Source organism: Rhea pennata, chromosome 3 (assembly GCF_028389875.1).
Source record: "Rhea pennata isolate bPtePen1 chromosome 3, bPtePen1.pri, whole genome shotgun sequence".
NCBI lineage: Eukaryota > Metazoa > Chordata > Aves > Rheiformes > Rheidae > Rhea > Rhea pennata.
Window position 1 is genome coordinate 82901054 of NC_084665.1, and position 22804 is coordinate 82923857.

Sequence of the window (22804 nt, forward strand, 5' to 3'; positions counted from 1 at the left end):
AAAAAAAAAAAGGAGTAATATGGCTCAAAAATGAGCTCTTCAGTGATTTGAAACTCCAAAAAAAAAAAAAAAAAAAAAAAAAAAAAAAGAAAGAAAAGAAAAGAAAAGAAAAAAAAGAAAAAAGAAAAGAAAAGAAAAAGAAAAAAAAAGCATAAAGGAAATGAAAGCTACCTCAGAATGTGAAATAAAATCAAACAAATAAAAATTGCCCTCTGCAGGGACAACTAAGAAAGGCAAAAATACAAAAAAAAGATACAATTAGCAATGGGTATTAAGGATGAAAAAAAATGGGATGTTCTAAAAGCAGGTATCAAAATAAAGTCTAGGAAATAATTCATCTGTTGTCCAACATGAAGTGAAAAATATCAAGAAGATTGAAGAGTTTGATGATTTTCCTGTCTCTCCCTTCAGTAGAAGGCTAATACTGATCAGACAATCCATACAATTAACAGAAGAAACACAGACAAAATGGCTTAGACTAAATAAGAAAAGGTATCTTTACAGATCTTTGGACTTAAAATATTTTCAGGAAGTTTGCAGCTGATGAATTCACCATAGAAAAACTGCTTTGAGCAATTTTAGATCTGTTAGCATTTACCTTTAAGAATTTGTAGAGGTTTGGAGACATTCAAGTAGACTGCAAAAGGCTTATCTTTCTCTTTCCAATCCAATAAACTTTAGACCATGGATAAAGGAGGGCTATGAAGTTATAGACCAGTTAATGTAATTTTTAGAATAATAATTTTTGTTTGTCCTTGAATAAATTGTAAAACTATTCCGTTTGTCTGAATGTACAGTCAAGAGAATATGGAGAAAAGAAGAAGTTGTAGAAAGTCAAAAATGTCATGTTATAGTCAAAGTCATCCCTCTCTTCCTAAAATTAAATAATAACAAAATTCAAATGCTCAGAATATCCATTTTATTAAGAGTGGTTCATTATCAACCTGGAAAGTTGTAATGAGTCATGTTCCCATACCAGGTAAAGTTAAATATTTCCATTTATCCTTCTGTACTGGAGCAGAAAGCATGCTAATTGAATGTGCATTCACCCTATAATGGGACACCATCATAATTCAAAATAAGCTTTAGAAACGAAAAGATTAATTAAAAAAAAAAAGATGACTTTCAAACTGAATTAATGAACATTTCCATACTTCAGAATGAATTAGAAATTGTAGAAATTCAGGAGGTTAGCTAGCAGGTTAGGTAGCAATCTGATAAAATAAGACTATTAACTGAGAAAACAGCAATCCAAAACTATAGTTTATGCACAGCAGAATAATTTCTGAGACACAAGAAACTCCACTCTAAGTAATGGAGCTACATAGTTCCACCCTGAGTGAAAGTTTGGACTAGCAGACCTCTAGAAGTACCTTCCCATCAAAATGATTTTGTGATTCCATAATTTTGACACTATGAATGTTTCAGTTGCTATACTCCATCCAGTTTTGGATACTGCACTTCTGGAAAAATGTGAACCAATTGATGAGAGATCAGAAGATATCCATGAGAATCATTCAAGGTCTACAAAACAGGATGTGGAAAGACTGAAAAAAAATATGTCTTATTTAAGGAATAAAAGACTGAGGAGGAAGTGCTAAGCCTTCAAGATATAAAAGATTATTGCATAAAGGAAGGAAAAGAAGATCTTTTCGGCATATCCTGTAGAGGGAACAAGAAGTAATGGCCCAAAAAAAATGCCCCCCAAAATTAAGAGAAGTTAGAATAAGTTTAGGAATTATGAGAAACTTGGTTTCTCATAATAATTAAGTGCCTCAATAGTTTATTTAGGAATTTGTACTGCATTGCTAGACAAACAAGCCAACCTCAATCTCTTCAAGCTTAAAAAAAAAAAAAAAAAAAAAAAAAAAGGAGAGGAAGAAAACAACTATCTTGGAAAACTGTTGTTGAGAAAAAAACATTTGACGTCCAGGAAACGAACTCATCACTGTTGAGATAGACAATTGTCAAGTTATGTGGTTTTGAAATATTCCAAAATGTCTGGAACTTTTTACCAACAGTAGTTGGTAATATAATATCCTATACTAAACTGAAATACTCAAAACGATTTAGCTACACTTTAAATACTAATATTTTTACTGAAGACATAAAAAATTCAATTTCTTCAAAAAGTCAAGTCAAATAAAACAAACAACAAACACAGTCAAATAAAGAAGACTGTACATCTAACCCATAAATTTAAGATTTTAATTCCAGTCATTTCAGAGGTTTTGTTAAAGCTGCCCTTTTTGACACCATCCCTAAAATACATATTTCTATATTACACATATACACATATATACATACTTATATTTATACATACAGAAAAGCCAGTACAAAAAAGTCATAAAATAAAAATGAAATTGACAAGATATACACTAGAGTCTATAGAGAAGGAAAAGAAATAGTAAATGATTTTTAAGTCTTTGATTAATGAAAATGAAATCATGAGAAATTTTTTCCAGCATTTCGTGGGGAAAAAATGGAATTTCATTTTTTTCTTAACAGCTTTTTGCCACTTGGCTCCTTGAAAATGAGATATTAAAATGTTACATATTTTTATTTAATATTTTCCTCTAAAATATTGATAAAGCAAGCACCTACTTTGTAGAATCCCTATGACATCCATTTATCTAAACCTTCAATAAGCAAACTGAAGATTAGCATTGGATATCCAGCAAAAACAAATATTGTGCATATGTTCCATATGTCTGTTATTTGAAATGGTTTGTGGATTAAATCTGAAAATCAGAGTGGATTTTCCATAAGGTAGTAAAATTGAAAACAATAACAAAAGAAAAACACAATGCTGAAAATGAGTCACAGAAACGGTGCATCAGCAAGAGCAGGGCTGTTCTGGAAGAGAGGATGAGGTGGGAGCTGGGGGTGGCCACTGCCCGGGCTGGGCAGACAGGGTACAGTCCCGCAGCTCCCGAGCTGAGCAAGCAGAGCAGAGGAGTCACGGCAGTGGGCCCTGTCAGCAGCCCACGGAGAGTCAGGCAAGACAAAAGAAAAGCCAAGACAGAAAATCCAAACAACAATTCAGGAGTAGCGCAAAGGGAAGGCATGCCTCAGTCTAACACTGACCAGGGAGAGAAACAGACCTGTTGCTTTATTTTCAAATATTACATTTTGTTTACTCCAGGTGCCCAGGATTCTTTTTAAATATTATTAGGCCTTTTTGCTGTTTGGAAACAACAATTTTTTCTTTTCCAGGAAATGATCACCCATTTTCCAGGATTGGATTTATGTCAAGAATGAGACATCTGTCTTCTGGCCATATGGGATGAACTTGTCTAATTGCATATTTACTCTTGTTTGAAAGTTTTCCTAGCAAACTGCACTCATTGCTGTTCCTGCTCTTTCAGATTCATAAGTGCCATTATTTATATGATAGCAGAGTAAATATAAAACTATTTGTTATAACCTCCTGCACGAGTAATTATTTATAGCTGACGCTAGAGACTTGCATTAATTTCAGTGAGAAGCACTGGAAGTCTCACCTATCTTCATATTCCCTGCAGATAAACATACAGACAAAATCAAATTCTGCTGAAGTAGCCAACAAAAACCTCAGTCCATAAGATTTTTCCTCTGAATTACTCAGATATTTACACTGAGTCATGCATACCCCAATCTATCTAACTTTTTTTGACAGGAGTTTTGTTTCTGTCTTCCGTTCCATGCAATTGTGAATTATGTGGAACAGAATTTCAATGTGTGTGATACCAGGTAGGTAGTACAATTGTCAGTGCATATTTTTATGGCTTTTATGTCTCCTTTCCTTTGCTGAGCCATTCAACAAAATTCTAGTCACCCATATATTCTTGCATATTTTCCCATAAGGTCATTACAGCAATGCTCAATTGTTTTAGCTGTTCTGTTTTTTTTTTTTTTTTTTTTTTTTTGTTTTTTTTGTTTTTTTTGTTTTTTTTAACAAAAAAGTCTTGCAGAACTTTCTAGAGTTCCTGGCTCCAACTCCATAGTCTTTTCTTACCCTATACTCTAAGTAGCTTAGATGAGGGCTACAGTGGCCTACATGCTAGTGTTTAACATTTACAATATTCTGTTATGCAGGGAAGAAAAAGCTTTTTGTTCTGAAAAGTCTGGAAACATGAGTTATTGTTAATGTCTTAAAACTTTCAAGATCCATATGTTAGGCCCTTACTTAGTGACTTCTGCTGCCTTTGGATCTCTCTGCTAAATTTACATAGTCTTCCACTGCCCAAAACATTTGCTTTCTCTTTCCACAGCCTTTGTTTGCCAGGTAGAACATTTTCTCACTTAGCTTTGACAAGATTCAGTTCTAGTTTATCAGAATGTTTTTTCTGGCAGCTTCATCAGTGACAGCTGTCATTTATTCCAAAATTTTCTCATATTCTTCTCTTTCTTGTCTGGCAATATACACTATACAGCCAAATACTGACCATAGTCTTTAGTTATTCTGGACAATTCCACTGAAAGGATCTACTACACATTTTACTTGTTTCAAGTTTTAATTTCATATTACAGATGAACACAAATTGGTTAGAAAAAAGCATGTTCTGAGGGAAGCGTCTATGCACTAAATATATGATCGCCCATATGGGTGGGTAATCACTTGTACCAAATACTTCCATGAAGACAATTACCATCCAGCTGAGTTGTATGTAAAGATCATAGATATATATACTTATTTAATCTTGTTCTCAATTTAATTTTGTCCTGCAGCTCCTGAGAACATGGCCCTTAAAAAATTACTAGATCTCATTACAAAATGAGTTGAGGTTACACTTGTTTTCAGAATACTTGCAAAATATTCTTTAAAGTTTGAATAGTTTCAGTTGAGATTAACAAATGTAATCTTTCAGCTGGCCACATCTTCCCAGAAGAAGCTTCCCATCAGCATCTTTATTATTCCTTGCAGTGGTATGAGTAACTTCAAGCAAATGCCATTGAATAATCTCTGTCTACACAGAGAGCATAGAAAGAAATTTTTCTCCAAACTCCAAGAAAAGGGTTCCTGGATAAACTTTCATGCAGAGACAATGAATATAGAGTGCCATAATCTGAACTAATTTAGGCTATAGCAAAGAGTTTGCATCAATTTTTATGAGGCATTCTTGTCCTGAAGTAAGAGCAATCAGAAGGCAAGTTATGGCACTTTAAACACAACCTTTTTCTTAATCAAAATTAATCTTGTTGCTAGCTTAACTCGTTCTTAGAATGTGAGATTGAAAATGGGAAACAGCACTAAAGAACATCAACATCAGAATAATTTATCAGAAAAAGATGCAAAAAATCACATAGTTGGAGTGGAATAGAAAGAGAAAGTAATTTAGCCATTTTTTTAGGTCTCTTTTTCATTTTGTATTATAACTAGTATTGTAACAGTATTCATAGGACCTCAGTTAAAGCTGCCTAAATTATATTTATATTAGCATATTAAAAAAAAAAGATAAATCCATTGGGAATAATGAGAGAGATGAAAGGATTAAGGACAAATAAAGTTTTGCTATTGTTAACTTACAGCTGAAATTGAGATGCTAGATAAATTGGTATTTTTCCACAAGAATTAAGATCCTATAAAAGCATATAAACCTTTTGCAATCACAAAGTGAGACTGAATTACATATATTCAAAGGTTCATACATATATATATATCATACATCTAATTCTATAGGTAGATAACTTATAATATTTAGTATATTTTTTTAAAGAAAAGCAGGAATTGGAAAAGGTATTATTTCAGTAGCAATAAGGAGAGACAGATGTAAAGGAACAACATCACTATGTGTCTGTGTTTAGACACATGCAGCACAGTCCTCCAACTGTCAGGAGATACCTCTAATACTGAACTATCATGTTTAATCTGAAGAAATGGTCAGTGAAATCAAACACTGTTTTCATTCCAACATTTGGTTATATTTCATGCAGATTTTTTTTCTCTGAATGAGACTTTTAAAATAGGAGGGTTCAGAGAAATACCAAGGGCAAACAAATTTAATTTTCACTCCTCACAGAAGATAAATTGCCAAAAGCTCTAGTGGTTGAGATAACAGTACAACAACATAACCCATCCTGAAATTTATTAGAAGCCTGAGATATACTATAAATGCATTCTTTTCAGTGCTAAGCATCCGCACTGCACCTGCAGGAGATAGTCACATAAACTGTTAGTAGTTTGAAATGCTTGATTTGGGTAATTAACTCTGTAAACAAGAGCTTGTGTTATTTGGGGAATGCAACGATCCTTTTGCACATGGGTGTACACAATTTGTCAATGCAATACAAGTGAACAATTTGGAAAAACCTTAGCACTACAGAGAAGATTCAGAGTGTTAGAAATATGTCTCTTGCATTTGTCCTCAAGATTATGTTCATCTGTTCTCTCAATAACACATCAAAAGATTGATGTTACAGTACTATTATTGTTACAACAGTTAGACTTTAACGTGAATTTTATGAATAGATCTTCCTTATATGAGCTGCCTTTACGATTTTTAGTAAATTTTTGCAAAGTTATCTGACTTCTTCCAACTTATCATTCTTGCCAGGAGTCAACTGCAAGCCAGTTACTGATGAGCAGTAGTCATTTAAAAGGTCAGTTTAGAAACAGTCTGGAGGGTGTTGCAAAATGAAGAGGGCAGATTTAAGTAAACAGTTCCAATAACGTACCAGTAACATTGCCATAATTAGATATTAATAACAAACAGTGCAAAAGTATAATGCACACATATTCTTCTAATGAACTTTTGCTGTGTTGAATGAATATTCAATGACAAGAAAATAAATAAATTAACCAACCATTGTACAGGGGTCACATAACTTGATCCTGTATATCAGCCTGCTGAAGCTGCCCATGACTGCTAGTCATCTTTAAATTGCATATCGAACTGCCTCAGAAATGACTGGTTGTGTGATTGCCACAACTTTCCAAATGCATGTTCAGAATTGTTACCCTACATATTCTACACACGTAAGTATAATCTTAATAACATTAAAGGGAACCAAACCTATCATGCTGCCTCTGGTCTAGTATCCCATCTTTGAAGCATGGCTGTAATTTGGATGCAACAACGGTGCTTTACAAGTACAAAAGCCATCATAACCAGTTATAAAACAGCAGTCATGACTATCAAAGACTGAGTGACTTTTCTTTTTTGCTGCCTATAGAGACGTTACATGGAGTGCTAGTTGGATCATGGAGAGGAAAAGAATTAATTCCAATAGAACTAGCATAAAAGCACTATGGAACATCAGATGAGCAGAAGAGATCTTAGCCAGAATAAGAAAAGATCATTACTTTAGATTTAAAGAAGCAAAGGAGTGGGAGCTCATGAAAAATCAGAAACATCATAAATCAGAGTGTAGCCCAGGAAGCTGTAATCACTATTACAAATATATGAATATATATAAACATAAAGATATTTTAAAAATTAGGCTGAAAGATAGAAATATAGAATATAGAAAGACCATAGTGCAAGGCCATAATTACTAGAGAAGTAAGTGAATTCCGTATTGCTGCAAGTCACTAGTATATCCCATGGAAAATGTAGTAACACTGTATTTTAAGAATCAGTAGGTAAAGGGAAATAAAAAATGGAACCAAGACATTTGAAGACAGCTCTTCAGCCTAACACATAAGAAAAACCAATACACTTGCAAAGAGATCTCAAAGGGGAAAGGAAGTTAGAAAATATTTCTGGGGCTATTTTCTCCTAATTTTTTTTTAAATTCTGTCTGGAGCACTTACATAGCAGGATGGAGTACCTTCCTTTACAGAAATACTATTCTGTATCTTGATACTCTTCAAAATCAAATGAAGAGGACTCCATGATACTTTGCAGAATATTTTACAGATTTTAGAGGATAGGGTGTTATTCTAAGAGATCATTCTAGTCTAGTGAAAGAATGAGAGACATATTAACTAACTCAAGAAGTCAAATAATACAAAATGATCTTGTTCCATGAAACACTGGCTTATGGTGAGTTGGAAAGACATCTAGTTTATGTGGCCTTGATCTAAGCACAAGGAAAATCAATTATCTGTGACAGCAGCTGACTAGCCCCTGGTCTAGCTGACTAGAAAGAAATAAACAAATTCAGTACAAAACGAGAAGAAAATTAATCAAGTCTATAGAAAATGTTAGGTAGAGAAATTCCTTTATTAAAAACTTAGTAATGATAACTGTCAAAGTTAAAAATAGAAGAATTAGAATACAGATCATAAACCTACGGGAAGACATGCATTCTTAGGAGAGTAAAACTTTATTGTAACTATTTAGAAAAGATAAGTTGGCAAATGTTCTGTACTTTTTTGGTACTTCTTGTTTATATATCAAATATTAATTGAAAGTACAAGAAGTGCAAAGTAGGCTAACTGAAACCACTGCAAACGAAGATACAATTATGAGGAAGAATAAGTAGTGGGTAGATTAGAAATTATGACTGTAAACAGAGGATGAATTTTTGAAAAGTACATATTGAGTAGCATAAAAATTATGAAAGTTCATTCAAGAATTTTATGACTCCTAAGTGACCAATACAGTTGGTATGTCTGTACAAACTTACTGTCTATACATACTGTTGATGTTTAAAGATATTGCCTTATTGATAAATCGGTGTCCTCTCAGCTATGTGGTGAAACTTCATCCACACTGATTCTTTTCAGTGACAGTAAAGATGAAATCATCAGCAGAAGACAGTCATTTGTCATATACCATGCTCAGAGGGGGTTTGGAAGCAAAAATACAGGATTAAATCAAGAAGTAAAGTGTTCATTTGGCATGAATACAGACTTCTGATGTCCAGAAATCAAATAAAATAAAAATTGGGCAGGTTTCAAAGAAAATGACATGGAGGAGTCAGTTTTCAATTGTATTATATTAAAGGCCAGATTATATAATCAAAATATTTACCTCTGATTTAGGCAATAAGCCTCAATGAATGCTTATTCCCATAATGACTCTCTAAGTTGAATTATTTCTATGATACTCTGTAAGTGTGCTATCTTCAAAAGTGTTTTTTTCCACTAAAATTATCTATATAGCAGTTCTTCCATTATACATACTCACAGATTTTATTTGCAAAGTTATACCTATTCACTTTTAATGCCTATGTTGCATCACAAACAAAAAAAGATTATTTTGCCACAGTTTCTATATGTTAAATTAAATTGTAGATTTGCAGAATGGTTTTAATGCTTTAAATATACAACTACCACTTTCATGAAATCCCACTTACTCTATCCAGATGTGGAAGTGTACAAAATAATTGAAAGATTTTTTTATACTTCATTGCCCTTTTCTCTATAGTTTCTTCTACAAATAGATTGGGACAAGAAATGTTTATTTGAATTTTTCCATGGGTTATGTTTATTATATTTTAACTACAGAGATAATCTTAAAAAGTATGACAATAAGCTCATCGTTCTAAATGATAATGATTTTAATTTTTATGGTTAATTATTAAATTGTAGATTGCTCATTAGTATTTCCAATATGGACATATGAATCAGTTAAAGAAGCTAGAATATTTTTATTACTATCAGTATTGGAAAAGCAAAACAAGAAGTAGTAGTTCCTGATGATGAAAAGCGAAGAATAATCTTGAAAATCTGCCACTGCTAGAACAGGGAATTTTAATTGTTAACTTCTGTTCACCAGGGATACTGGAGTTAAAAGGCTGCCATATCTAATTAGCTTTCATGTCAAATGTAAGGAATACACAATAGGCTTTCACAGTTGGCAGTCAGAATTCAAGTGGGAGAGGTGAAGCAATCCAGTAGTTACAATCAATCAAAACAATATAATGTATTACTCAGACATCTCACTAGTCATTTAACTCAGGATATTCTGCTAGAAGATATTAAGGCCAGAGACAAGAAAACAGCAAAGTAGGCTTATTCCATGACACTGTTTCTGAAAGAAATTCATTACGAATATCTTTATTTGCCATCTCTTGAGACATTTCTCAGAAGACTTCCTAGAGTGACCTTCTGGATCATGAAATATGTAGCCATAATTATGTTTTTATAAATCATGGCCTGAAGAATTGAAGCTACAGCTATTCTCTTCTGCAGTTTCACTCCTCATTTTGCCAGGATCCTAAATAAAATACTTTTCTTTATTTACACATGGCTTACTTTTAACTTTGGCTAGACTGTAAATTAATTCAGCTGCATCCCAGGAAAGTGTACTAAGTTTCCATTCCAGTAAAGCAAATTATATGTGAGTGAATTTGTACTTTAACCAAAACTAGCCACAATAAAAACTAAAATCACTAATGATGTGAAATCATTAAACTGTTGCACACTGCAGACTGCACTAACCTACTTTTCAGCTAAACTGAATCGTACTGCTTTCACTTACAAAAAGACCATCAAAGACGTAATTAGGTCTTCTTATAATGGTAAGTGAAACATTCTGTTCTTATAATATATCTTAAACAAATTTACCAAAGATTGTGGGGAAAAAAAACAAATCCAAACCCAAGGCATCCAACAAATGCACCAAACATTTTCCTAGCATGTATTTCCTCAGATTGTCCTAGAATTTTCCCTTGATGCTCATCAGTACAAATCCTGACTCTCTCAAAAGGAGTTATAAACACATCCTTGTCACACATCTAACATCTGACAGCACATTTTTATTACTAACATTTCAGTAGAAGGGAATTGAAGCGCTAGAGAAGTAATTGAAAAAAAGCTGTTTGAGATGATGCTGTAAACCTGGAGAGCAAAGAAAGTACTTCTCAGTCTGAATCCAAAAATTTAACTATATGAACATTCTACCTTTTGCCTGCACCCAGCACTGCAGAAAAATAGCTTTGTTGACCTCCTTCTGCTAAGTCAAAATTACTGCAATTTGTGCTGATTCTACTGATTCATATATCATGACGACCTTCAAACTGTCTATTTTTTGCTAGAAGTTTTACCAAATGTTATGTGTGTAATAGAAACAAGCATTGTGGACATGCATATGTCTGAGTACCTTGCAAGTCTGAAGACATCAAATGTTATTGGGGTGCATAGACACTATGATTTGTCTCGGGGCACGGATGATGTTTAACTTAAAATTTTTGTATTTTGAGCACATAATCTTTAAAGTAAGTTAACTTATCTCTCTCAATGGGAAATTTCTTAAATACATTAAAGCAGTTTGCTTTGCATTTCAGCTATGCCTTCAGGAATTCAGTCAATTTTAAAGTATGTATTTGTGGCTGAAGATGGAGGAGTAGAGCTGAGACAGAAGGGATTCGGAAAGAAGAGGTTGTAGACTTTGATTGTTAAAATGAGTATACAAAATCAGGGAGAAGTATATGGGCACAATAGGGAAGACAAGTGTATTAAAAAGAGGTAAGTAAAACTGGAAAATAAGGAATCATATATTCCATTAGATTCAAAGAAGAATCAGGTGTCATATCTCACTAAATCAAAAATACAAAATGCCAAGTTTACAGTTTTCCTACTAAATAGATTGAAATATTTCCTGATAATACAAAAAAATAAATTGAATTATGAGAGATAAATAATTGTTCGGGTTATAACATCAGTAGATATCAAGTATTATTTGGGTTACCAATATCTCAAAATCTAGAGGTTGTGTGATCATCATAGAATCATGCAACATTAATTATGAGAAAATGAAAAGCAAAGTCTGTATCAGATATCTTTCCTCAAAATACACTATAAAAATGAAAAAGACAAAGATTATTATAAAGTTAGAAAAAAGAGTTACTCTATATTCCTATTTAAAATCTGGGAGTATCACAGACATCCATTTTAAATACTCTTTGAACCGAAAAAGAAGAGATAGAAAGTATTCATATAAAAATGAAAAATTTTTCAAACCTTAAAAAATTGGAGAAAAAAATCAAAATTGCAATAAACTTGAGTTTTTGCTTTATTTTGTGTCTGTATTTATTTTGAAAACAAGATATGTCTTGCAAAAGTTAAACTTGGCAACAAGGAGCTTTACAAAGCTTTGATGTGGGCAGATATGAAGCAGAGAAAAGCCATTAGGAAGCTACAAAGACAGGAAAGGAGCATCCATTTCAACTGAACAGGAGAAATTAAACTATATGAAAAGATGAATGGGCTGGTACGCAATTTAGCATAAGCAATCAAACACCATACATACACTCTTATAATATGAAAGTCAATTTAGCAGGTATAGGAATCCCTTAGAATGAACTTGACAATTCTGTTAATTTTTTAGTAGTGAATTTCTCAGAATGTAGAATTTTAATTCTGTAAGAAGTTCTGAAGTTCATATGCAGATGACATTAATCTGCAAACAGAATAATTGTGTCAAAAAGAATGAGATACCCAAAGCTATCATTAGAAAAGGTTTGAACAATTTCCTTGAATTTTTTTTCAAATGTTCCCAAAAATCACAAGTTGACCATCATCCCATCAGATTTGTGTGGCGTGTACTTTGGGCTGCACTGCAACCAGATCTCGGAAGAGATATAGATCTTTTCATCAAGTTATATACCACAAGACTTCTGAGAAGTGCAAACATGCTGGAAACCCCAAACACTTCCAGTAATAAAGCTGATGAATGGCTTCTAAGGCAACGAACAATCTTTCATCTTGTTTCCTACAGCCTGTACTATGTAGAAGTCAAGACAGAAAGATCATGTAAGTCCCTCTTTATTTGGAGTAGCTGAGTTTATGAATTTCAAGTTATTTATTATTATTTTTCCTGTCAATACATTTTCTTCAGTGGACCAGAATGTAAGTGAAAAAGCAGGTATGATCACATTTTTAAAGATCTTCATGATCACAGTATAAAGGAGGAAGAGGATACTGTTCAGAAGGCAGAATCAAAAACAAAAACTGGGGTCTTTAAAATAAAAGTGTAAGAGCCAACTATAGGAAAAAACGATTAAGATTCCATGGCTGACAATATATTACAGAGAATTGCTAAATATATTGCAGGGAATTGCTAAAGTGTAAAAACAACCTGGAAAAATCATGCGAACAGTTTAAGTGAGAGAACTGTCTCTTCTTAAGTATTTTTCAGAATGAAAAAGGAGAGAAGAGAAAGGTGATAAAGAAAAAAAATTCTAAGATGCTAAGAGCTGTAGCATTGTACATTGATTCCCCTCACAGATCCCCTGCTTTGCTACACTGTAATAATTTAGTAAAATGCTTTCTGCCCCATAGGAATGTATTAAGCACAAAAAGACAGAGCTACGAAAGCAAGCCACTGCATGTTTTCTTCACCAAAACATTTTTTCATTCTGTTATTCTGCTACTACTCTTATCATGACTTTACAGTTGAAAACAGCTATTGCAAATGCAAAAACTTTTATCAAACAGTAGCTGAAGGCAGTTATAAGGGAGCAATTAGAAATATCTATTTGAATGTCCTCACTTTTCTTATAATTAATTCATTCCACCCAGGAATGCGAAGAGGACAGATGCCTACTAAATGCTACTAATCGAAAGTTATCTATCAAGAAAAATTCTATCCTTGACTACAGACAGCAGTTGTTCTCTATCATAAATCTTAGGGACCTACTTTTGTGAGTGTGACCAGTGCAAATTCAGCGCTCATTAACAGAGCTACTACTTACATTTATGCAGCTTACCTTTTCTTGAAATCAATAATTAAAATAAAAACATATAAATATCACTATAGCAAATCTGATGCATACAGTTACATGGATTAAAACCTCCCTACTAGATATATGTCAAAATATAGGTACTAATGAACCATCTTATATTACTGAGAGTTTTTTTCTTAGGGGTTCTTGCAGGTATTGATTCTTGTCCCAGTACTGTTACCACTAGTCTAGAAGAAAGTATAAAATCATTGCTAACAAAATGTGCAGATGACTCAAGGCTGGATGAGTAATGAGTAATGAAGGGAACAGATCACTAACAGAGATCAATTGCTAGGTAAAACAAAGTTAGCACTAATGCTCATGCATCTAAACGCAAAGAATCTAAGAACAGGAATACAATTTATAATAACCAGATATGACTATATTCTGGAAAGCAGTAACACTAAGAAGCAATTAGGAAAAAAGTGAAACACAGTTATGAGCTGTCAGTGGGATGTTTCAAGAAAAAGCCTAGGCAGAACACCTGAATACAATACTAACAGGAATAAAGGTTTCAAATGGAACTAGTAAGACACTTAGCATTGCACCAGTTCTGACATCCACAGGATTTGAAAACCTGAGCACAGCAGAGAGAAGAAATGAAAGACAGACTCAAACTCTAGAAAACATGCCTCTATTGCAAGTGAATATAAGAGGTAGATTTAAATTTCACAGAAAAGAAATTTGAGAGATGATACATCTCCGATCTATAATTACCTGTAAAAGAAGTTGTGTAAAACTATGCTGTTCTTAATATAAAAAGAACTTGTGGCTGAAAGTCAGACACGTTCTAATTATTCTATATAATTTTTAATGAGTGGAATAAATGAAATAAAGGATGTTAGAAGATTTTCTATAGCTTGTAAGTCTTCATATAAAAACAAACTTTATGCTATAGTTCAACTTACTGGATGAAATTCTATGGCTTAGAGTACACCTAAAGCCAGAGTGCTTCTAACCTAACAAGAGCTTTAAGGCACACTGGTATTTATATCTCTGTACCTATGGAAATTCATTCTAGTTTGAAATATTAAAATAAATCTTAGTAGCTAAAAACTTCTTATTAAAATTATTGGAAAGTGAATTATTTTGGATATCTAGAAAAACATGAGACTTCACAGTGGATGCTCTTCTGGAAAGTTTTTAATTTGTGTTGACATTAAAACTACTACTTCAAAATTATGGTGAGGAAATTACTGAATACTCATTTTTATAAAACTATGTATATGTAATTAGATAAAATCAGTAATATGTCAGCCACCATTGTGAATTTGTCAACAATGGTAATAAAAAAGTTGCTTTAAATGTTTCTTCTGATCTAGATCAGGTGATTACTAAATTACATTTCTACTTGATTAAAAATTTCAAGGAAATAATCAAGCAATAACTGTGATGAAAATAAAAGGCAAATACATCCTACTTTCCTAAAGTAATAGTATGGTGATAGACTAGCAAATGAAAGCAATAAATTTTGCCAACTAAAATCTTCAGACTAATAACCAGACCACTTCATTTGAATCAAACACCTTTTATCCTCTTACATGGTGCTGAACTCAATTGCTTTGTCAAGGATCCAAAGATTTTAGTCAGTAATAAGTAAACTGAAATTACTAATCAATTGAAATAACTCCAAAGTTAGAATAATTTACTTACAATTTAGATGAGAATAAATATCTATGACTAAGTTAACAACCGTGGTTCATTCATGACACAGTAATTGCTAAGTAACTGTAACATATATTACAAAGTGTTCATTACTGTTGTAATTAGTATACCTTTCTCTATTAACTTCCATGTACAACTACATTTCAGGAAATGCAAATGTAATTGCTTACCAAGATGGTGGTAACAATTAACGAGCGATTGGAGAGGGAATCTGTGATGTTTGCTGGTTTTCCTTTCTGATTCTCTGTCATGTTAAGGCCACTTGCTGGATCCCAAGTTCCAATCTATAAAACAGTACAGTACTATGTAAATTGTCCATTAGTTATATTTCAACATCTAAGAAAGAATACTAGAAGGAAAAAGTTGAGATTGCTACCACTTACTATTCACCCCTCCTCCATTACCCTCTGTCATTTTATTTAAAGTGTGCTTGTTCAAAATATGATTCACTATATTTCAAAGTATGTTTGCTGAAGTGTGACATTCAGGGGGAAAATGATGCAAAGAAAGTATGAAGTCACCCTGAATACTTATTTTTTTCCATTTAAATTTTCATTCTTCAAGATAAACCACATCTGATTATAATGTAATAGTCGGGTGGAAATTCATTTGCAGAGCACAGAACATCTTCTCTACAGAAGTAAGATTTACCCTTTCTCTCATCAGAAAGAGCAGAAGGGCAAAAAGATGTTTTTTTGAAAAAATGTAATGGGGAAGACTAAAAGTAGATTAAGTGTAATAACTGAATTGATTTCCTGATGAATGTTCAGTACATATACCTTTTGACATTCTGTACTTTGAATTTCTTATTCCAGTAAAGTCAATAGGATTTTTATCTAAGTAAAAAGGTCCAGGGTTATGTTTTAAGGTGCAGGTCAAGGACAATATTGCATACTCTGTAATAAGTTATGGGTCTTATGATTACATCATTCAATTTTAATTTCATTACTGTGAAACTAAAACTGGCAGGCAATAAACAGAAAAATCCATCTTTAGACATCAAAATTTTTTGGCTAAGGAAGAAAAAAAAACTCACTCTTTCTTTTTGTTTTTAGAAATGAATTTTAGATTAAAATTCATTTCAAATTGTGAGCAACATCCTTGCTATAAGGTGAAGTTTATTTACATCTGAATCAGGAAACTAATTACATAATTCTGTGACATAGTATGTTTAATTAATGATATTTATTTACTAGGTTATTTAATTATATTTATACAAGCGCACACAGATTTTTTTTTAACATCTAAACGTTTCAAAGTGATTCCTGAGGAATTGTTTCTATACTTTTAAATGACTTGTTACCACATAGCTTCCAAGTCAGCTCAGGATGTAACTCCGTATGAGTTGAATTGACAGAGTTAGGTCTTTAAAACTGAGAAAAAAGGGAAGCAGGGGAAAGGGAGATAGGATGGCAGGGGGAAGGAATGGGGGGAGAGACAGCGAAGAAGGGATACAGACAGAGAAGATAGAGTTGTAGAGAGAGTGGGAGAGTGCAATGGAGAGAGATTCAGCACAATTTGAATTAGATGATCTTGAAAAAAGCTTTAAGAGCACTCTTTTAAATGAAAGAACTAACTAAAATGTATTTGCTCTACTCAGAAGTGTCCTGCTGTAATGTTAGAGGATTACTCCTGGATTCAAGAAAAGTAAACTTCATATTGTTTCAATATAAACAAGTTTTCTTCAAAGACATTTTTGCTTCAGCGCTGATTTCTCTTTCTCAGTAAAACAACCTATAAAACCCAAATGTTAACTAAGCACTTTAGTCTAACGAATATAGACCTAAATTTTCCTTTTCTTAATTTCACACTACTATACCCTAAAGAAACTGCTCTGGTTTTGCTCATTATCTCTTTGAATCTCTGCAACATTCCCTGATATTCTTTGCTAATGCTTTCCTAACCCATAATTTTTTCTGATGCATTATAACTAATTCTTACTGCTCTTTCCAAAGCTTGTTAGCACATTTAGTTGAAAAAATAATACCATCAAATCCCTTTAAAGCCAAAATGAACCATGAAAGAAGTAATAATAACTTCCTTTTCTGTGAACTTCTCTATACACAGGTCAAGTAGATACTGGTTGTTTTTAAAAAACATATCCTTTTATAACTATTTATCCTTTTGCTTCTTATGTATTTTTCATTATTAATGTTTCCTAAGTTCCTTTTTTTTTCTATTATGTGTTTTAGACTACTGTATTTTCAGTGGAATTCTACTTCCTATATTTCAGATTTCTGTAGACCCTTTTGTTTTATTTTTATACTTTCACTGGGGTTCATATCTTCTAATATACTGTCAATTGAGAATTAAATTAACAAGTTTTTGTGTATCTACTTTTAAATCAATAGTGATAGCAAAATAAAAGAAGACGTAACACAGATCCAGATGGCAGACACCATTCCTTTAGCCCAGTGAGCATACATTATGCAGTATTTTACACCAGTGTTCTCTCAGTTTCCAGTCAATATAGAAAAGTTAACCAAGCCAATTGTTTTTTTTTTTAGTAAGATTGCTTTAGCAAGAAGTATCAAATATGTCACTGAAATGTAAATATATTACATTGTCTACAATTTTTAATTAATTTGTTTTGTATTTCTGCCAGAAAAGAAATTAAGTATATTGTCAAAATTTTATTTTCCAGAAAACTCATGCTGCTATCCAGTGTTCTTAAAGCCATCCTGGATCCAAGAGACTTCTTTTCCTCATTTTCTTCAGTCTTCCTCTTTCGTCATTCATTTACATTCAGACTCTTCAGCCATAACTGACTCATTTAGCTACTCCTATGGATCTATTCTTCCATTTTGTTTCCAGGAAGGAAAACAGGTTGCATTGCACCTGTTCCACTCATACACAAACAAGTAGCTTTGCAAATCGAATAAGAGCTCTATAATCTTTCTTTTTTTCCTTTAGCTTACAACTCCTTTCACAGAATACTCATGGGCAGACTCCTTACTGTCAGTCTGTTGTCAAATGTTTTTAAAAATAGATTAGTCTTTCAATTACAGGTTTGCCATTGGATATTTTTGGAAATGTTATTACCTACTTTAATGTTCCAAAGCAAGTTCACGGCTTATGAACTTTTTGAAAATTTTCCCAATAAGAGAAATAATATCCTAAAACAGGTATTGGAAAAACAGGTTTTGGAAAAATATGTTATTTATATTAACTTCTCTATTCAGTTGTACATAGAAAAAAAAGGAAATGCAATCCTGCAGCATGATGACTTCCCTAAGTTTCTCTGTATATTTAGGGAGAATATTACCTTGCAGCAATATATGATAAAAATTTATTTGAAAATGAAGGGCTAACAGAATGCTGGACAAAAGGGCTAAACACAGCCTGCAGGGCAGACGTCAACTACAGCACGTCCAGAACCTTTGTTCACTAACTGTAATAATTAGAGACACACTGCAGACTCCTGCACTGCTTCTTCATGGCAGAGTGGTAGGAGAAGAGGAGGAGAATGATCTGTCCTCAGATCGTCATGGAGTTATATAGCTAGGCCAAAGATATGTATGTGCTTCCAGAGCCCTTACTTCATATAGAGCTAATACTAGGCTACAGAAAGAGGGCCTTTTTTCAATCCTTGCATCTCTTACTCCATCTCTGTAAAAGAAAACCTGACATCAGAAGACATGAGCCTGTGCAACTCCCTTATTTTTTTTTAGTGTGACTTACTAATAGGAACTTTGTATTCCAATAACAGAACTACAGTTCCTTTTTAAAACACAGAAAAATGCTAAAAACAATAGCTATTTTATTTCATTCTGTTCATGTGAATTCTTCCCGAGTTAAAAAGATGCAAAGAAAAAACACACATACCCATTTGTTATCTGTTCACACATAAGAACAGATGATAGGATTGGAATCGCCACTAAACCTAAACTCAACATGAAGCGACATTAAGTGACATCAACATTAAGCATGTTAATGAATGTCTCTAGGATCAGCTTTTCATTCTTGTGTAAGTTCTCTTGAATCTAAGGATCTTAGAAGGTGAACACAGCTAAGGAGCTGCTAATCATCAGACATCAGAATAACAGCTTTTCCTAGAAAACTTCTCTCTTTGAAGGTAGGTATCAGGCTGAGAATGGGTACAGTTTCATGTAACACATAAATGTTGTTATTGAAAGCATTAAATAACATTAAATAACAATAAAATAACATGGAGTTTCAATTTAAAAGTTCATATTAAACTTCTCATTTATTTTTTCTGATGGATATTATTTCTATGATCTACAGTGCTAGTATGAAAACCTATTTGCATCAACTGCAATCATTTTTAAATTGTTCCCCAGAAGTACCTTAAAGAAGTAGGTACCTATAAAAAGTTTGCTTTTCAGGTTGTTTTCAGCATTCATCTAATGTTCTCTCTTTCAAGTCTGTTTTCTGTTTCAAGACAAATTTTCTGAATCCAAATATTCCAAACTTTCTGGTCCCAAACATTCAAGTATGAGTGCCTGGGAACTTAGCAAGGTACTTCCATTTCTGCAGAGGAAAACTTGATACATGAAGAGGAATGAGACTGGCAGGTACGTGTAGATCATTTAACACTGAAATTTGGCTGAATTAGGTAATGTTTATTCCTTTGTTATGGCCTTCCCTTAAGACAGCCACATACTATGAAGATTTCTATACAAAAGGTTCATATCCCAAGAACCTCCTTTGAAACCAAACACCTTAGCCATATTATCCAAGGTATCCAGGACCAGTGAGTCACCTGGAGAACAACTATAGATCCTGTGTATCATATATTTCTGAATAATAGAAGTAATGCTACTATGATTTTTCGAATTTGTTTTATAATAATGACATTTATATTAGGCTGGTGGACACACACAAAAACAATAAGAGGAAAACCCAGATGTCTTTAATTTTAATGGTAATGAGACTCTAGCTTGCAAAGCCATCACTAGGATAAATACTTGAACTCTCCAAACTAATGCTTTAGTTTTATTCTCTTCTTTTGAGAAAAAGAGATTTTGTACCAAGATTATTTCTAAAACACGATCTTCATAAAAGCACAAGTTTATTCCCAGATATACAAATTGATTTTTCTGTAACATGGTATATAAACAGCTTTTTATCCAGGGAAAGGAATTTAAATTTCTTTTGTGTGTTTTTTTTTTTTTATTATTATTCTTTATTTTCACATCACTTTCTTGGTAAACATTCTACATACCTTTTCAAGACCTTCTTCCTTGAGGCTGATTACATCTAAATCAAAATCTGTCCTCAAGCCATTAGTTTTGTTGAAAGTTATCCTGCCTGTGAGGCCTTCCCAATGGGCCTATGGAGAAAGAAAAAACAATTTCCATAAATAAATACCACTCCTTTTCTTCTCCCACAAAAGAACAAATTTTACTTCCGCCAAAATGGGAATATTAATTATTCATTCTGTCTAAATAATTCACCTTGTGGCAGACTTATTTCATATTTACTTTTTGCTAATTAAACTAACCTTTCTTTAAGCTTCACAGACAATTTTTAGCAACTTTCTATGTTACTCAACTGACTCTTTCTTATGAAAGCTGTTTCATTTTCATTCCTCCAATATTCCACTTTTGTTCCTCCCCCTCGCCTCCAATTCCTCTCTTATAAATACTGGATTTGATTTTTCTGTTAGGACATTTCATGCAAGTAAGGGCTAACTTTTGTAAGATGCTGAGTTCTCTGAAAATATACTGAGACAGCAAACATTAGGTCCCTGACCCTGTCTTCCAGAGCTGATTCCTTACTTTTATTAAAGTGTAGCATCCTAATTTTGTATAAATTACCTTGTTCTAAATTACAGTAAGCTACACAAGATCATAGCTATATAAGCTATGATCTTGCTAATGCAAGATCAGGACATTTATGGAAGGCAGTACCTAAACAGTATACAAAGAGATTAATGCCATATATATTAATTCAGTTATTATTAGTAGTAAACAAATGAAAATTAAAAGAAGGGGTAAACTTCATTCTTGAACTCTTTGAACGTATGCCAGCATTTGGTTGCTGAATATTCTATTGTTAGGACTATGGTTCGGAGCTGGTTTTTGTTTGTTTGTTTTTTATTCCAAATAAACCCTCAATAATCTATAAAAAAAGTTTTATTTATAATACAGTTAGATCACCCTGTTATGTTGTTTTGTAATACACACTTTGTTCTAACTAATATTTCAGCAAGACCTGTTTTCAAATATAAATATTGTCTTGCCTGCAAATCTCTTTACATATAACAAGCTAAGAGAGTCCCACCAGCTGAAAAAAAGGTTGAATTAAAGCAGAGTGGGAACAAAAGAAAATGGGAGTGAGAAAAAAGGAAAGAACATATTTTATTAGTGGCATACCTCCTTAATGAGACTCATAAAGCGGGTCCCAAAGCGCCATGGTTTGTGCCGATTACACTGTAGCGAGCTGACAGTCATCTGTGGGAACTGCTGGACAGCCACTGACACGACATGAACTGCATCATACATTAGAGCTGCATCCGTCTGAAATTAGAATGAAATCAGAGCCATGAACAAAATGAAAGCATATGACAGACCAGCAGTGAGAGGAGGAAAAAAAAAATGTAGCACTGCTCATTACATTGTAGGGAAAAAACGATATGACTGCTTGTGTAGCACCATCAAATACAGACTTATTGCCAAGCCATACAACAGAAGTGTCAGGACGTTCAGTCTCAGCTTTTCTCTTCCTAATCCTGAAATAAGGGCCCAGTTACCAACTTCTCAGGATCACAGCAGTACATTGGTATCTCTGATGATTTATTTTTTAAAAAACAGTATGTTAGCAGGCTCTATAAATCACTGTATGCATGTTTGAGTCAAATCAGTCATTCTCATGAGTGAGAAGAAAAAAAAATAGATTAGCAAGGTAGCAAGACCTTGTCTAGGAAGAAAAGTACATAGGATAAAAGACTAATGTTTTTCTGTTTTAGAATTAAAGACTAGATACAGTCCCAAAGGTCTTTAACCGATTCATTAATCACTGTTCAGGGTATCAGTTTAAATCCCTAGGACTGACCTAATCAATATCTTCTACAAATTGGAATCAAATTGGAGTTGCATTATAATGCATACTCTTTGTAATTGTTCTCATGTCCTGCACTAAATAAATAGGTTGTTTAGACCAGGTACATAGTTACTAATGTTGTATTAGCACTGGATTGAGACTGCCTTTCAGTACATACCATCATGATGTAGGGAAAAAAAATGATGCATCTTTCCTATTCTGTTTGATAAACAGAGGCAAGCCTTGGAACCAAAAGCAAGAGAGGACCTTGGACTCATCTGGTAGAAGTGAACTCTATGCCATCTGCTCAGCATACCTTAGAAAAAAAGGACCTATTTCCCCTTCTCATTCACATAATTAGTGATCTGTGAAATTAGTTCTTTAATGGATAGGAAACCTGGAGATTACTGCACTTGTCACAATACAATACAATGCAATACAAAATGAGCTTATATAGTGCCTTTCACGCAAATGCATCCCTAGGCACTTTACAATAAAACTAAACATAAACATGCAAAAGTGCTTTACCATTATAGGC

General features: G+C 33.1%; 1 protein-coding gene across 1 annotated transcript in view; it reads right to left on the minus strand.

The window, feature by feature from the left end:
• Positions 1-22804, minus strand: part of GRIK2 (glutamate ionotropic receptor kainate type subunit 2) — a 413047-nt gene that overhangs the window by 179824 nt on the left and 210419 nt on the right. The window contains exons 7-9 of the mRNA XM_062570999.1: positions 21600-21743; positions 20447-20554; positions 15432-15545 (exon numbers count right to left, since the gene is read on the minus strand). Of these exons, the coding sequence (XP_062426983.1) occupies positions 15432-15545; positions 20447-20554; positions 21600-21743 (366 nt within the window). The remainder of the gene's footprint in view (positions 1-15431; positions 15546-20446; positions 20555-21599; positions 21744-22804) is intronic.